Source organism: Pelophylax lessonae (genome assembly GCF_965119305.1).
Source record: "Pelophylax lessonae genome assembly, chromosome: 4".
NCBI classification, from domain to species: Eukaryota; Metazoa; Chordata; class Amphibia; order Anura; family Ranidae; genus Pelophylax; species Pelophylax lessonae.
This window is the reverse complement of record NC_138771.1, coordinates 599,840,171-599,858,246: the sequence shown is the minus strand read 5'-3', so window position 1 is coordinate 599,858,246 and position 18,076 is coordinate 599,840,171. Positions and strand designations below refer to the sequence as shown.

The window sequence follows — 18,076 nt, the reverse complement described above, 5'->3', positions numbered from 1 at the left end:
AAACAATTCAACACATGACATCACTTCTGAAGTTCAATTCTGTCGCACGAGAATTTTCATAGGAAAATAACCTCTTCACTTTCGATATGAACTAGCATACAACAAAAAAGGACGAAAAGTTGTCCGATAATATTATCGTGTGTACAAGGCTTTAGAGTCCACTTTACATTGGTAATTAGTGGTTGAAGAGCCTCCTTACATTGGCTGTTAGATGGGAAAGAGCCCCATTATATTCATGTTGGAGAAAGAAGAGACACTTTACATTGCTGCTTAGCTGGAGAAGAGTCCCCTTACATTGCTGCTTAGCTGGAGAAGAGTCCCCTTACATTGGTGTTCAGTGAGATAAGAGCCCCCATACTTTGGTGTTTAGTAAGAGAAAGCCCCCTTACATTGGTGTCTAGTGGGAAAAGGGCCTACGTACATTGATGCATAGTGTGAGCAGAGCCCCTTACATTGATGTTAATTAAAAAAAGAACCCTCAACCCACCTACATTCAAGTTTAGAAGGAGGCGAGCCCTATTACATTGGGGTTTAGTGAGAGAAGAGCTGCCATACATTAGTGTTTAGAGGGGGAGAGGCCTTCTTGCAATGGGAGAAGAGCCCCCTTGCATGTGTATGAAGGTATAAGATCCCCTCTACATTAGTATTTAGAGGGAGAAGAACCACATTTTGTGGGAAAAAGAGGCCCTTACATTTTTGTTTAGAGAAAGGTGAGCCACCTTACTTGGTGTTTAGATGGAGAATAGCCCTATTACCAGGGCCAGCCCTACCATTGGTCCCACTGGGTCCATTGGACCCAGGCTGCACTTGGAGAGGGGCAGCAAATTGACTCCCAAGATTTTTTTTTACAGCAGTTTTGTGTGTCACCAGTTTGGGACGTGTTCCGGGTGGCATTTCCCCATCTCATACTGTCTCCTGTAGTGCAAACTGATGAGTATGAGAAGGCAGAGTGTCTCCTCCTGGGAACTTCCCTCATGTGACCATGGTGTGCGCAATGACCTCAGACATCAGTACACTCCATCTCCCGCAGGGCAGGCTGGATCTTCTAGGGCGATGGGCACTGCAGACACAAGTGTGACAGAAGGACTGAGGACAGACAGTGGGTGTTTGGTGGCCTGGTCCAGTAGTGACTTATGGAAGAGGATAACAGTATACATAATATTTTCTAACGGTTATATTTATTTAAAGTAATGGATGTGGGGGCATTTTGTTGGGCATGATTCTTTTTTTTTATGGGGGGGGCAGCATTTTATTCTTGGACCCAGGCAGCATAATGTCTTGGGCCAGCCCTGCCTATTACATTGGTGTTTATAGGGAGAACTCCCTTGCATTGGTGGCTGTTAGGAGAAGAGCCCCCTTATATAAGTGCTTAATGGAGAAACAGCCCAAGAGACAATCCGCATCTGGTGGCAGGCGACGTGGCAAGTGACAATCCACATCTGGTGGCAGGCGAAATGGCAAGTGACAATCCGCATCTGGTGGCAGGCGACGTGGCAAGTGACAATCTGCATCTGGTGGCAGGCGACGTGGCAAGTGACAATCTGCATCTGGTGGCAGGCTATGTGGAAAGAGACAATCTGCATCTGGTGGCAGGTAACGTGGCAAGTGACAAGCCACATCTGGTGGCAGGTAACGTGGCAAGTGATAATCTGCATCTGATGGCAGGCGACGTGGCAAGTGACAAGCCGCATCTGGTGGCAGGTAACGTGGCAAGTGATAATTTGCATCTGGTGGCAGGCGACGTGGCAAGTGACAAGCCGCATCTGGTGGCAGGTAATGTGGCAAGTGATATTCTGCATCTGGTGGCAGGCAACGTGGCAAGTGACAATCTGCATCTGTTGGCAGGCGACGTGACAAGTGATAATCTGCATCTGGTGGCAGGCAACGTGGCAAGTGACAATCTGCATCTGGTGGCAGGCAACGTGGCAAGTGACAATCTGCATCTGGTGGCAGGCAACGTGACAAGTGATAACCTGTATCTGGTGGCAGGTGACGTGACAAGTGACAATACGCATCTTGTGGCAGACGACGAGGTAAGTGACAATCCGCATCTGGTGGCAGGAGACATGGCAAGTGACAATCTGCATCTGGTGGCAGGCGACATGGCCAATGACAATCTCTATCTGGTGGCAGGCGACGTGGCAAGTGACAATCCGCATCTGGTGGCGTCAAGGTGGCTCTGCTGCGCAGGATCACGTACATAGTACCTGATTCTGCACTTCCGGGTCTAGGGCGTGCATGTGCGCCACCGGCAACCTGCTCCCACTGTGATTATACACAGTGGGAGCTGATCTGCGGGTACAGTGGACTCAGTGTCCAGTGGCACCTGCCAATTATTAGGCAGTGAGGCAGATCGCCGTTCTGTCAGTAGGTAAGGCATTGATCCTGTGTTCCTGGAAAGCAGGGACATGGATCAATGCCTTCCCCTAGAAAAAGCACCTCCCACACTATACACAAGCACTGGCTAGGCACACAGTTAACCCTTTGCTCGCCCCTGATGTTAACCCCTTCCTAGCAAGTGTCATTAGTATAGTGACAGTGCATATTTTTAGCACTAATTACTGTATTAGTGTCGCTGGTCCCCAAAAAGTGTCAAAAATTTCAGTTTATATCCGGTTTGTCCACCGCAATATTGCATACTTGCTATAAGTCACTGATCGCAACCATTACTGGTAAAAAAAATCGAAATAAATTAAAATTCCATAAATATATCCCATAGTTTGTAGACAAGATAACTTTTGCGCAAGCCAATCAATATACACTTATTGGAATTTTTTTACCTAAAATATGTAGCAGAATACATATTGGACTAAAGTAATGAATAAATTACATTTTTTACATTTTTTTACTGGATGAGTTTTATAGCAGAAAGTAAAAAATGTTTTTTTTTTTTTTAAATTGTCGCTCTTTTATTGTTTATATCGCAAAAAAATAAAAAACGCAGAGGGGATCAAATTCCACTAAAATAAAGCTCTATTTGTGGGGAAAAAAGACATACATTTTGCTTGGGTAAAGTGATCGCCTCTCTCTTCTGGGTACAGTGCTGTGCTGCAAAGTTAACAAAGGGATCGCTTGCTCAGTATTGGCGCCATTCTGAGAACATTTTTTCTGAATGTCATGCAAAGTGTTCCCCGGTTGAACTAGATGAAATTTGTGACATCAACTCCCTGCATCTCCACCTCGTCCAATCAGAGAATGCCTTGCATTCACAAAGAAAAATGCAGGGCGTTCTGTAAATGGCGCCCGTCCCAAGTGGGTGTTCCCCTGTTTCACTAAGCAGCAGGGCAGCTGCTTGGCATGGGACCTAGAAGATAGCAGCAATCACTGTAGTCGTGTTGACTGCTACAATGGTTCTCTGTTTCCACATGATCCCAAAAGTATGGAATATGCATGTAGGTTGGCGCAGTCTATTTTCTCCACTGCAGGTGGCACTGTCTGCAGCAGCAATGCAGATGGGGGAGGAAGTTGAGAGGAACCCAGTTCCTCTATGGTTTCCTTCGTCACAGGGAGGCACTTATCTGATTGGATACTGCCAACCCAGATGAGTTTGGAGGCCATCTTGGGTCAGACAGAGTCTATTTAAGACCCTGGCTCTGGAGTTTGGTGTGGATTTTGCGTGTGGCTAGAGTAGGAACAGGTCATCTGCCTGACAGGGATTGTACACAGAGTCAGGGAAAGGTTCCAGGGGTGTAGGGAAAGCGCAGAGCCCTCTCCAAACCTCCAGAAGGCTTTCTCTTTGGGTGCTGATCGGTCAGGCCGCATTCCACTTGTGACAGATGCTGTCGTTACCTCTGAGTCTTCAAACTACTGTCCATCGCCTTGTCGCCTACTGTGCATTGCTGCTGCTCTGTTACAATGTATTCTTATTCCTGCACCTGGGCTTTGTGTGTTTTCTGTCTGCCGCATCGTGCTGCACCTACCCTAATGTATACTTACATTGGTCCAAGCTGGGCCAAAGTAACCATGCAAAAAAAGCTATACCTGGAGCTCAGCTTCAGTTACAGTGCATGCCAGAGAGTGCTCATAGGATAGTCCATTAACCACTTCCAGCCCAAGCCTATTCTGGCACTCCTCTCCTACATGTAAAAATCATACATTTTTGCTGGAAAATTAAATTACTAAGAACCCCCAAACATTTTATATATATATATATATATATATATATATATATATATATATATATATATATATATATTTTTAGCAGAAACCCTAGGGAATAAAATGGTGGTCGTTGCAATTTTTTATGTCACATGGGATTTGCGCTGCAATTTTTTTTTTTTTTTTTAAAAAGTCACTTTCATGAAATAAAAAAAAAAACAAACCACTAAAGTTAGTCCAATTTTTTGTGTAATGTGAAAGATGATGATATGCCGAGTAAATAGATACCTAACATGTCACACTTTAAAATTGTGCAGACTCGAGAGGTGGCGCCAAACTTTGGTACTTAAAAATATTAATAGGGGATGCTTTACATTTTTTTACAGGTTACCAGTTTAGAGTTACAGAGGAGGTCTAGAATTATTGCTCTCACTTTAACATTTGCGGCGCCTGTGTGATTTGAGCGCCGTTTACATATGCGGGTGTGACCTACGTATGCGTTCACTTCTGCGTGCGAGTAGGCGGGAACAGGGGCGCTTTCCTTTTTTTTTTTTTTACACTTTCCCTTCAAAATGTTTTTATTTGATCACTTTTATTCCTATTAAAAGGAATGTAAACATCCCTTGTAATAGGAATTGGGCATGACAGGTCCTCTTAATGGAGAGATCTGGGGTCTATAAGATTCCACATCGCTACTCTAGGCAGGAAAGCCTGAGCTCACAAAAAAAAAGAATCTCAGGCTTTATTTGCAGTGTTTACATCTGCCGCCGCTGGAAGTGACGTCATGACGTCGCTTGCGGCCTCCAAGGGTCATAGAGATGGCCGGGGAACATCTTGTTCCCAGTCTGATCTATGGTAAATGGTCGCCAACATTCTTTGACTCCTCTATCTAGGAGCCGGAAGAAGCACCAAAGGGCAGCAGGAGGTCACTTCCAGTGCCGGTAGATGTAAACACTTCTGTTTTTTTTTAGCTGGGAAGCCTGAGATCATGTTTTTTTTTTTTTTAATCTCAGGCTTTCCAGCATAGAGGAGAGATCTGGGCACTTATAGACCACAGATCTCGCCATAAAGAGGACCACGCTGGTCACTGCATTGAAAGGGGGCATGTACGCTGGTCACTGCATTGAAAGGGGGCATGTACGCTGGTCACTGCATTGAAAGGGGCATGTACGTTGGTCACTGCATTGAAAGGGGGCATGTATGCTGGTCACTGCATTGAAAGGTGGCATGTACGCTGGTCACTGCATTGAAGGGGGCACGCTGGTCACTGTTTTGAAGGGGGCACGCTGGTCACTGTTTTAAAGGGGGCACACTGGTCACTGTGCATTGAAATAGGGCACGCTGGTCACTGTGCATTGAAAGGGGGGTCACTGTGCATTAAAAGGGGGCATGCAGGTCTCTCTGCATTGAAAGGGGGCACGCTGGTCTCTCTGCATTGAAAGGGGGCACGCTGGTCTCTCTGCATTGAAAGGGGGCACACTATACCTTAATTACTGAAGGCCCCTTTCACACTTTTGCGACCTCAAAGTCACGCAATTTTTTACAGCGTTTTTTTCCCGCAAAGCAATGCCTATTACATTTTTCTGTTTGCGCCCCCCAAAAAAATTTTGAGCACCAGCCGCCACTGTCGCCAGTTAAAAAAAACTATATCTGAATGATATCATTCAGGCATCATTCAGATATCTACACTTCACCCTAAGGACGTCATATGAAGTCCACCCAAGGTTAATTAATGTGACCCTCATGTGTACGGTCCTTTCCAGCATTGGTTTTTTAGAAGGGCTATACACAAAAGGATTTTGGTAGGTTAATCCCATGAGGCACTGCAAGGCTGACAGTTACAAGCATGTTTCCCAAAGACAGAGGTATGATGGGAATTGAAGTTCCACAGCAGCTGGAGGTTGAGCACCCATGGTCATGCAATTCTAGCGGCACAGCCATAAAGATCTTTCAATAAAAAGCTTTCTGAGAATGGTCAGCTTTTAACCTATACCTGTTGAAGGTGTTAGTTAAGGCTATCTCTTGGCCGCCATCCCCACGTCTCTCTCATTATCTCTTATCAAAATCCAGAGCGGAAATCAATATTAACGGCGACTGCCAGCAAGATAATAAATACAGGACCATGGAGAGGAGCCAAGTGGGTTTCCATGGTAATGCCGAGTTTAGCATCCCAGAGAGACCCAGTCTGCATTGTGATTCTGCTTTTACTGGCAGCCTCAGTGACACAGGCAGCTTGGAAAAGACTTACTAAGCTATGTGCGGCTTGGAGCCTAATAATTCAGTGAGCGGTGACGCCAGGGTCAGCTGTGACCATCACAACTCATAATGATTTTGTCCCAACAGAGTCTGCACATGAAATAATGTGTGAAGGAACAGAATAAGCTTTTTTGCTTAATCCGCTGCTAGAGGGTGACCGGTGTTGCTTTAATTGCCTTGGGTTTATAAAGTAAGTTAGTTAGGTACACCTGCTTGTTAGACGTTTAAGCCTGGAGCTACAAGCTATCGTGTAGGCAGAGAATTAAGGTTATTTACGTACTTTGCTTTAATTGGCAATTAAAGAGTCTGAAAACCTAATTTACAACTGTAAAAGACCTAAAATAACTCTGATATATTTTAAAGATTTCAGAGCTTTTTAATAATTAATTTCTGCAAGTTCTGGCACTGAAGAGATGTTTTCCCGCTCACAGTGGGGCTGTTTTCTCTTGTCTATGAGCTGTGTTTTTTTCTTAAAGTGGGTTTTTTTGCACATTCAAATATTTACATATTCCTAACAGTTAAATGAGCTTTTGTACAAGCCATCACTGACTGTATCTGCAGGCACTGTGGAGTAATTCATCCTCCTTTTCTCTTAACAGCCCAATTTACCTTGTGTAGCGAACCTGCAGATGAACTGGGACCTCCCCACGCATAGCCAGGCAAACCAAAACTTCACAGTCAGAGAACAGTCCAGTACTTCGTTTTTTTGTTTTACTGAGGGGATATAACTTGGCTAGGGCATGGGAAAATTATGGGATGTCCACGTGACTTCAAAAAACTTCAGGGACAACTTCTCCTATACACAGTCTATATACACTACTCACTTCCTCCAGCAAACTTGCTTGCAAAACCAGCTGGCACACTATTGTAGATCTGACAAAGCACTCAGTCAGATTTGGAGTAAAAACTTGTTAAAGGCAGGAACCAGAGGCCCCTTTAAATATGTAGCAAAATTACAGTGGCCAGCTTGCTCACTAAGACTAGGGGGCACCCTCAAGGGCCACTGACAGCCTCCTCAGCACTCCTTCTTCATCTTCAAGTTGATTGCCCCTGGTGGCAGGACCCATGAGTATTCATGAGGCAGACTTCCGCCTGACAGCCCAATTTGCTGAGGATTGGCTGGGGCCCTTACCAATACTCCAAGCAGCTCCTCCTAGACTCCACCCCTTACTTATGGAAGATTCTCCAAGGTTCCAGAAAGCAGGGGGAGTCACCAAAGATGCTGCTCATCCAGCTTCCCTGAGTCACTCAGCCCTGACCTAGATTCAACCCAGGCCTGGTTTTCAGCCAAGCCATATTTTCCTACACTACAAACTATGTACATCTAGCACACTAGAGGGTGCTATGCTTGTTTCCATTTTCCAGCAATGAGTTTTGTTTACCCTGCACACCACCACCCCCCATCCCCATATCGTATTCCTTGTGTTTGCATCAGAGATTAGAAGACTGAAAAGCTGCTATATCACTGCTGGGAGTGGTTTCCTAGTTCACTGGGTAAACTATCTGATTGGATGATACCATCCCATGTGATTCTGGCAGCCATCTTGGGTTAGACAGACCTGTTTTAGGTCCCTTAGCAGCAGGGAGAAGTTCCAGACGAGTAGGGAAGGGATAGGGACTCTCCATCCTTCCTGGAGACCTCATCATTTTTGCACAGAATGGCCAGGCCGCAACTCTGCTCTTCAAGACAGATGCTGGTGGCACATCCAAGACCTACTCTGCTACACATCGCTGTTGCATTCTGTGAGTGTTCCCAGTTGGGTGCCCTCTAAGCCAGGCTTGTTGTGAATTGCAGAACTTTAACCTTAATACAAGTTCTGTTTTCTGCAACTTGATGCTGCACCTCCTCACAAGCTGTCCTACCTTCTACAGTCAGTTGTCCACTCTCCTTTTAAAATAATCCATTCTCCTTAACCGCTTGCTGACTGCCTAACGACGATTTACGTCGGCAGTCAGCCCCTCACAGGCAAAGCGACATAGTACTACGTCGCTAGCCTGTGAGGCTCTGGGGAGCGAAGCGTGCCGCCGGATGCGCGCTCCCGCTCGGTGTCGGACCCCCCTGCACGTGTGCCCGGCGGACCCGATGTCCGCCGGGCACTCCCGATCGTCCGTTACACCGGGAGAAAGGCAGGCAGCTAATGTAAACAAAGCCACCTGTCATTCTCCCCTGTGTAAGAATGGAGATCATACAGTTCTGCTATGTAGGACCGTTGATCACTGTTCTTACACCTCAAGCCACAACCAATCACAATTAGAAGCACGCCCCTAGGGACACACTTAACCCCTCCCTCTCAAAAAAAGTTAACCCCTTCACTGCCAGTGTAATTTTTACAGTAACAGTGCATATGTATAGCACTGATTACTGTAGTAATGTCACAGGTAACCCCAAAAGTGTCAAAAATGTCAGTCAAGGGTCCGATCTGTCCGCCGCCAAAAAAATCGCAGCTCGCCGCCATTACGCGTTAAAAAAAAAAAACAACAAAATTGACAAAAATCTTTCCCTTTGTTAGTAAACGCAATAACTTTTGTGCAAACCAATCAAAATGCGCTTTTTGCGATTTTTTTTACCAAAAATATGTAGCATAAAACAAATTGGCCTAAAATGTTAAAAAATTTAGATTTTTACATTTTTTTGGGGGAATTTCATATACAAAAATGTGAAAAATATTGTTCTTTTTGCAAAATTGACGCTGTTTTTTTGTTTATAGCGCATGATCAAAAAATCGCACAGGTGATCAAATACCACCAAAGAAAAGCTCTGTTTGTGGGAAAAAAAGGACGTCGAATTTGTTTAGGTACAGCGTCGCACGACCGCGCAATTGTCCGTTAAAGTCACGCAGTGCCGAATCGCAATATAGGCCCTGGTCAGGAAAGGGGTAAAATCTTCCGGGGCTTAAGTGGTTAAATCAGTTGAGCTCTTTCATCTAATACATTGTCCTGCCTCCTCCAATTAGTTGCTCTCTTTAATTTAGTACACTATCCTCCCTCTAATCAGTTGTCCTCTCTTTTCCAGTCAGCTGTCCTCTTCCCTCCAGTCAGTTTCCCTCTGCTCCCTTTTTCTTTTATTCTATGATCGTCTTTCTACAAATTCAGATGTCTATAGAGACAAAACATTGACTGCATGATTTGGCTGCAAAACATAGGTTCTCACAATTGAAGAAACACGCCCATCCATCTAGGGCAAGCATGTGTGTTTGTGGGGGTAGGAGGAGTAATTAAGTCCTGGTTTGTCCAGGGGAAACACATGGCAATTTAGGGAAAGACCACATTTTCCTACTGTCTTATGGAGGCTTTGACAGGAGATGTCAAGGAGAGCTTTCAGACATCATTTCCTGATCTGGCAGTAAAAGGCAAACGTTCTTTTATGTCTGTGAGCACCTTTACCCATGATAATGTTTTATCTGCTGAACAAGGTAGCAGGGATTTCTCTGTATTCTGATCAGATAGTGTTCCTATTCATTTGCCCAGACTGTCAAACTTGTAAGCATATTGCTCTATTTTTTTTGTTTAGTTAGGCATACATATCTACATTTAAAGAGCCAATCCACATAACATGATGAAAACAAATCTATCACAAGGACGCAAGTGCTGAGATTTCTGCTGTTGGGTTCCCAGGTTTAAACTTCTACTGTTATAAAAGACAAGGAGGTCCCACTATCCTTTTTGTACGTTCATTGATTTGATTGTATGGAAATAAAACCCCTGTTGTACGTGAATAGTGGCACTTTAGAATGGGACAAAGTTGAATCAGGACCAATCTTAGCATACTCCACCTTTATTGAATTATGACTTTTGGATGTAATGGTAATTTCTAACCAAGCACTGTGCTCAGTAAATCTCATATGGTAATAATAGCAAAAACAGAAAATAAAAATATGGGGCTTTCTAGGCCAGTTGGGAGGAGGAGGACCACAAACTACAACAATTTGTAAAAAATATATATGTTTATTAATACATATTAAAAAACATGTACAAATGGGACATGTGGGAAGTCCCATATGAAGAATACAAATAAATTAAAAAACACAGTGCAGAAATACATTCCCTGGCTAGGAATGCCGATACTTAGAGTAGATGTTGAAGCGTGTCTCTGATGAAACACGGTCTAGGGGTCCCAGCAAGCCAACGCGTTTCGCATAGGGCTTCGTCAGGGCCAGAGAGACCAGACAAGACCGTTATTTCCCACTGCGTGTAGAAGCAGGAATGGCAGGATAAACCATAGGATCACTATATCAAAATGGAAGGTCCAAATATCATCTCCATTATCAAAATTTCTTATTTAAACACTCCTCAGAGGTACAGTATATATATATATATATATATATATATATATATATATATATATGTATATATATATATATATATATATATATGTATATATATATATATATATATATATATATCCTCAAAATAGTTAGTTCTTTAGGTTAGGATGTTGTCCTATTTACACCAAAACAGGGTGCGCGATGACTCATTTCAGTTAGAGCGGGCTGTAATGGCCTTATATAGAATACACATACGGGTTTTCCGTAATTACACATCTGATGGTGCCAGGAGAGACGACATAGTTTCCACTCAGTATAATCCAATAAAGGACTGAGGCAGGGGGCTTTCAAACATGCTGTCCAGTAGTTAACATATCAAATATATGACTCCTGCCCTCATCGGTAGGGAGAGCCTCAGATTTTGTGATCCTCTGCGTGTGCCTGCCTGCATATGGTAGTATATCTAATCACCAGCAGACCCTGGCAAAAGACAACGAGCAGCATGAAAACATCATCATGCTGGCTGTGATGATGTCATTTTCTGGTGAGCTACAATTTTGGACACAATAATGTGAGTAAGCTTTCAGAGACTATAATATTGCGAGCGGTGCTGTGTACAGTCACATCCTTTAGGCAGTGGATCAGATTCTTCCGTTATACTAACACCTCAGTCAGAATAATAGATTGATTTTTATTCTGTTTTCACCATCTGACAAAGTTCAGCCCCATTTCCCCCCCCCCCCAAAAAAAAAATCTGGATAATTCCAAAGAAGTTGGCATGTAAAGTTTTTTACCATTTTGTAATCTTTTCAATATCACTGATATCACTGAAGTGACAGCAATTATTGCTACCAGCCCAAGAAAGTTGGAGAACCTTGTAGGGTAGGTGGGTGGTACCTCCCCCATGTTTCCCCACTCATTGGGCGCCAAGTGTGGGTCACATGAGAGGCCTACCCTGAGGTGGGTTCTTCTGGGCTATGCTGGGCACCTAGAATGGGTCACTGCTCTGCACTTGGGGTACTTTTGCTTGTGCCGTGCTCACCAATGCCCTGGGATGGGACAGTGGTCACTTTTAGGGATAACTTTACCTTAAGGTGGACCTTTGACTCAAAGATGTTCATACACCATGTACACTTGAACAGATGACTGAACTTTAGGTAACTCTCTTGAGCCTCATGTCAGTGTACACCACTACTGTCACTTTTTGCATCTAGGAAAGATACACAGAGGTGATTGTCTCTCCACTGTCCAGCATATCTCTGCTACCTCACTCCAGAACAGAATAGGGTCCCGCTATGCACCTAGTATGGACTCCATGCATGCACTCACTTAACTCTTCCTCTTCAGTACCTATGCCCAGGCTGGGGACCTCTGAGAGCTGATCTGCTCTCATTGCTATGTGAGACAGCCTGCCAGGGGAAATAATGTCGACAACAACTCTCTCTCTACAAGAGGCTTTCCCACCTCTCACTGGTACACGCTTGACAACAAGCCCCTTGTTAAACCTTCATTGCCCTTGGTAACCACTTGCTATTTTCATACCCCAATCTGTTTTAACTGATGAAAACTGGAGACCATGTGTGCCAGTTACTTACGCACACTCCTTTACAATAGTTTAGACCAGGCATGGCAAAGTTTAAACACTTTACTTGAATTACCTGCATTACAGACGACAGTAACACAGTTCTTTCCCAACCTTGTCTCTAACTACAGCTGCTGCCCCAGCATACCTGCACAGGTAAAAGTCCATACATGGAAAGTCCTTACAGAGATGCTCCAGCATACTGGTAACTTCAGGTCTTATTGCAGGTCCCAGCAATCCCCCTACAATGTGGAAGGTCTCTGGACATGGCTACCAACTGGACCCCAATGCAGACTATGCATGTTTGGGCAGGCCCCCGCCCTTTTGTTTACAGCACAGGGAAAGAGGCAGACCTCAGATAAAGTGTCGGAACCTTATAAGAGGGTTAAAACGACATGTCCAAAAATGTATGGACTCCCCTTCAGTTTATTAGGTTTAAGTGTTTTCAGTAAAGAGTACAGTACACAAAGACAATTGTTGCTTTTTCAGCATAAACAAAAGTGTGTCTCTCCAGATCAAAACACATGCGCAATGCAAATCGGTGCACATTGATAACTAGTGTAAATATTTTGACAGGTGATGCGCACCAACAGTTCCATAGTTCCATTTTCGTATGCATTTTACATCAGCAGGCACTTACGTATTCATAGAGTCACTGTGACCATTTCTGTCCTGGAATGACTGTGCCCCTGTGCACAAAGCCAGCTCCATAAAGACATCATTTGATGAATATGGTGTGGAGGAACTCAAGTGGCCTGCACAGAGCTCAAACCTCAACCCCACTGAATGCCTTTGGGATGAATGGGAACATTTGTAATGATGGAACGCTTGGAACAAGCGCGAGCTAGATCCTCTCATTCAACTTCAATACCTGACCTCACAAATAGTTTTTTACATAATTTGGTACAATTTCCCCACACACACATTTAAAAATTGTGTGGAAAGCCTATCCAAGAGAGTGGTGGCTGGTAAAGCCACAAAGGGGGGTGTCGGGCATCTCTATATTAATATCCATTTAGGATGTCCAATAAGGTTATATAGGTGTGATAGTCAGGTGATCACAAACGTTTGGCTGTATAGTGTATACTTGAGCTGGTGATAACTATACTTCACTGCTTAATGCCTGTATTATCGGTAGAAAATCTGACCTAGTCTCATTTCCAAGGCTAGTTTTGAACTTTCCTCCTGTTAGTTTAGGGTCACATGTTCATGATCTTAGCTTCATATTGAAAATTCTACCCACCTGAACCATATTTACACTCTTAATGTATTTAAATGTTTCAGGCATATTTCTCCTTTGCCTTCTTTCCTCAAGACTGTACATATTAAAACTGTACATTAGGGGTGCTCAACCGCTGGCCCTCTGATGTGGCCCTGTGATGTGGCCCACGGAGCCCTCTGATGTGGCTCGCGTTGCCCTCTGATTTGGCCCACAAACCCCTGCTCTGAGATGGCGGGTCGGCAAGCCCAGATCACAGGTTCCCGCCAGTCATCCCAGAGCATCAGTGTTCTGAATAGAGCCAGCGCTAGAGGAAGCACGGTTGTGGAGGTATTAGAGCCGCATAAGCTGATGCTTCATGTATAGCGCTGGCTCCGGTCACAGTTGGAGTAATACCAAGTGCACTCTGCCTGGGACAATAACAGCTGGCAATACCTGTAGCAAAGGAGATTCCTGAATGGAATAATGGTTAGAATGGTTAAATTTTGGTCTCATCTGACCAGAGCACCTTCTTCTGTTTGCTGTGTCCCCCAGAGGGTTTCTCACAAACTGCAAACAGGACTTATTGTGGCTTTCTTTCAACAATTGCTTTCTTCTTGGCACTCTTCCATAAAGGCCAGATTTGTGGAGTTCTCGACTAATAGTTGTACTTTGGACAGATTCTCCCACCTGAGCTGTGGATGCCTGTAGTTCCTCCAGAGTTAACATGGGCCTCTTGGCTGCTTCTCTGATTAAGCTTTCCTTGCCCAGCCTGTCAGTCTAGGTCAGTGATGGCGAACCTTGGCACTCCAGATGTTTTGGAACCACATTTCCCATGATGCTCAACTACACTGTAGAGTGCATGAGCATCATGGGAAACATAGTTCAAAAACATCTGGGGTGCCAAGGTTCGCCATCACTGGTCTAGGCGGACGGCCAAGTCTTGGTAGGTTTGCAGTTGTGCCATACTCTATACATTTCCGAATTATGGATTAAACAGTGCTCTATGAGAAGCTTGGGATATTATTTTATAACCTAACCCTGCTTTAAACTTTCCGCAACTTTATTCCTGACCTGTCTGGTGTGTTCCTTGGCCTTCATGATGCTGTTTGCTCACTAAGGTTCTCTAACAAACCTCTGAGGGCTTCCCAGAACAGCCGTATTTATACTGAGATTAAATTACACACAGGTGGACTCTATTTACTAATTATGTGATTTCTGAAGGCAATTGGTTCCACTAGATTTTAGTTAGGGGTATCAGAGTAAAGGGGGCTGAATACAAATGCACGCCACATTGTAAAAAATATTGAAAACCATTAATCATTTTCCTTCTACTTCACAATTATGTGCCACTTTGTGTTGGTCTATCACATAAAATCCCAATGAAATTCATTTATGTTTTTGGTTGTAACATGACAAAATGTGGAAAATTTCAAGGCGTATGAATACATTTTCAAGGCACTGTATTGGAAGTAGGATCTCCTTCCTGCTAATAGCGATCACACTAGTGATAACGAAAGATCTATATAGACTTCCTTTCTTTTACTGGTGACCTGCTAGTGATACCTAAAGCTCTATAAGGGAGAATCAGGTCCTCCTTGCTTCTACTGGTGATCCTCCTAGTGATAACTACAGATCTATATAGAGGGATCAGGACCTCCTTCCCTCAACATGTAATCCCTTGAGTGATAACTAAAGATCTACATAGTAGAATCAGGACCTTATTCCTTCTACTGGTGGTCCCCCTAGTGAAACATCCAAGAATTGTATTGTTTTACCCCGTTTGGTCACACTGTTTGTTCATTTTGCAATATTCTGAAATAAAGACCCCCAAATCTTTTTTTCTGTAATTCTGGCTTAGAGATGACCTAAACCATGTAAATCTAGGTGCTTGCGCATTTCTTGGCTATGTTCACAAATGTCTCACACAGGTCAGCCCCTACTGCATCCTTTCCCCATGTTATTTGCTGCAACATTACAGTGTTGTAGCCCATCCCATGCATGAGGGCAGACTGAATAAATGCCAACTCTTTCCTGCAGCAGACTGATGATATCATCTCAGCCTAGGCCCTAGGCAAAGTCACTGGACTGGAGTTCAAGGCAGGGCCATCTTACTGAATGGGCATGCTGGGCAGCTGCCGGGGAGCAGGGCAGCCATCAGAATTTTTCGGGCCCCTTAAACAACTTTAGGCATGGGGCCTGACCACCAACATTCCGCAGGGCCCGCCCTCTGGCCGTCCCACCAAATCTGCCAACTGGCCAATCCACCAAGTCTTTCAGTGCACCCACTTCTATTTTAACACTCTTACAACTTGAAAATGAATCCAATCCAGCAAAGCAACATCCCCATATATTCAGCAAAGAGACATCTCGGAACGACTGGGCCCCCTACATGTGTATGGGCTGTCCCCCCCTGATGGCTGCCCTGCCCGGGAGCCCCACAAACCTAGCCCCAGCCAAGCATTAGTCCTGATTCTCGTATGCATCTTGCCACTGAACTTAGCAGGTGGCAAGCGCCTGTTGGCCCTGCGCTGCTGTCAGGCCACTTGCAGGAATGCCTGTCTGCCTCCACGGGAACAGGCACACACAGGACAGTTGAGTCTGACTCGCGTTTGTGTGTATGTTCATTGGACCCAGCCGCCGGCGAACTTGGAAGCTGTCATTAGCCTGGTACTGCTGTACCAATAAATATAACCTTATTGATAATTAGCATTTTTATTCTCGTGGGTGTTTGTATAGGTAGGGCCCCAGTACACTGCATTGCCCGGGGCCCTTTACTGCCACATTTGGCACCTTTCAGGGGGGAGGGGGGAATGGGTACCTGTTTTTGACACGTACCCTTCCCCACTTCCAGGATACGTCGCCGCAGCGGCATCCCTCGGAAGTTCGGCCCCCTCCTCCTTCCCCCGCTGCCGAGCCAATAGGAACGCACATGCACAGTAGGGACCCGCCCATGAAGCCGCAAGGCTTCACTGCCGGGTTCCCTTACCGGCAATGGCGGCGGCAGCAGCACCTGACAGCCGATGGAAACATCAGGCTGCGGTGCCGACATAGCTGGACTCCAGGACAGGAAAGTGTCCTAATATTAAAAGTCAGCAGCTACAGTATGTGTAGCTGCTGACTTTTAATTTTTGGAGGGGGTGGAGGGGAAGGTGGAACTCCGCTATAAGATGGCACTGCTTTTCTGAAAATTGACACTGTTGTTGTGTATTGTGACATGTTAGGTATGCTTTCACCTTTAATTACTAAAAGGTCCACTTTAACATTGGCTCTGCTTGCAAAATACCTGCAACAGGTCCATTGCAAATGCCAAGCAAGCCTTTGGATGATTGTGTTTTTGCCTGTGCCTGTTAATACATGCTTGGATCTCTATAACTCTCTCAGAATTGGCAGTGCAGTATGTGTTCTTTGGCCTCTATTAAAATTGGTATTTGTTTAATACCGCAGAATACACAAAAGGAGCTTTATCAGTGTGTCAAGCATCTGTGCTGTATTTGCTTAAACGTGTTATCTAAGATTAACGGAAAAACGGTGTTCGGAGAAACAGCTTTGTACAGACACATTTGAGATTTCTTTATCATATATTTATTTTAATGTCTCGTATGGTCAGAAGAGATTACTGGGAAACAAAATTTCTTTCACCAAAAATAAAAAAGCTTGTTATTCCCTCAAATGAAACCTTTTAACCTGATATATAGGTTGTATTGCTCGTCAAAGGAATTGACCTATTAGATATGACATGGTCTCTGGTTACTTCAGCCGACCCCTTCGCCAGAGTCATTTCTCTCCAGCTCACTTTTCAGTCTGGCTGACCCTTTTAGGAGGAGTTCAGATGTTATACAACTTGTTGGCTGCATGGATCAGCACACCTAAACGCTTGTGAGAAGCCAGCTAATGTCGCCTAACATGATTTTCCATTCTCCCTATATTTAATTTAGAAAAGTAGCAGGGCAGGCCTCCCGCGCACCAGCAGGCCTCTATTGTCATGGCAACCCCCCTCCAGCATAAGTGTCCCTGCTACGCTCTCAGTCATTCTAACGAGGTGACATCGTTAGGAAAAAAAAAAGAAAGGGATTTAAACCTATTACACAATGTGGGAGGGAGTTAAACAGAAGCCAATTTGCTAATGAGCTGCTAATTTTTCCCTTTCGCTTGCTTTAGGGAGGCCTACTTGTTTGGCAGTTTTGTTTTAGCTTTGTAAGGTCTTGAGGAAAGTACTTTTTATTTTCACTCTTGTTGTGAAATTATTAGTTGAAAGTACTAACTCCGGTTGAGTTCATACAAGTGTACATTCCGGTAAAGAATGCCACAGGCTTAATCGACCTGTGAGTTTCTCGAACGTGGGGGCCCAACGCGATGTTCGTATTGGGATGGACTGACTACAACAACGGACTGTGATTAGAAGAGATAAAAGAGTGATTGGATCAATGAAGGATGTAGATGGGACTAAAATGGCGGACCTAAAGTTTTTTGGTAGATTCCATGGGGCAGGAGGGACAATGGATTCTGGGTAAGTGACAACTGCCACTTCTTGCCGTCATAGTAGAGTAGCCAAAGTAGCCATAAGTGCTGGTCCATTGTCAAAGTTTACTTTTGTGCCATTTTTTCCTATTAACTGAAAATTCTGAGTATGCTGAAGGTTTTATTCTACAAATGATATTGCATTTCTGTTACATG

General features: G+C 44.4%; 1 protein-coding gene across 2 annotated transcripts in view; it reads left to right on the top strand.

Annotated features, from left to right (window-relative positions):
* The window catches only part of LOC309553391 (potassium channel subfamily T member 2-like), a 422,810-nt gene that overhangs the window by 91,071 nt on the left and 313,663 nt on the right, over positions 1 to 18,076 (top strand). The window contains exon 1 of one of the 2 annotated variants that reach the window (XM_082254567.1): positions 17,577 to 17,909. The exons of the other annotated variant lie outside the window; for it this stretch is intronic. Coding sequence (XP_082110693.1) covers positions 17,827 to 17,909 — 83 coding nt within the window. The 5' untranslated portion in view covers positions 17,577 to 17,826. Of the gene's footprint in view, positions 1 to 17,576; positions 17,910 to 18,076 lie in introns of those variants that run through there. 2 annotated transcript variants of the gene reach the window in all.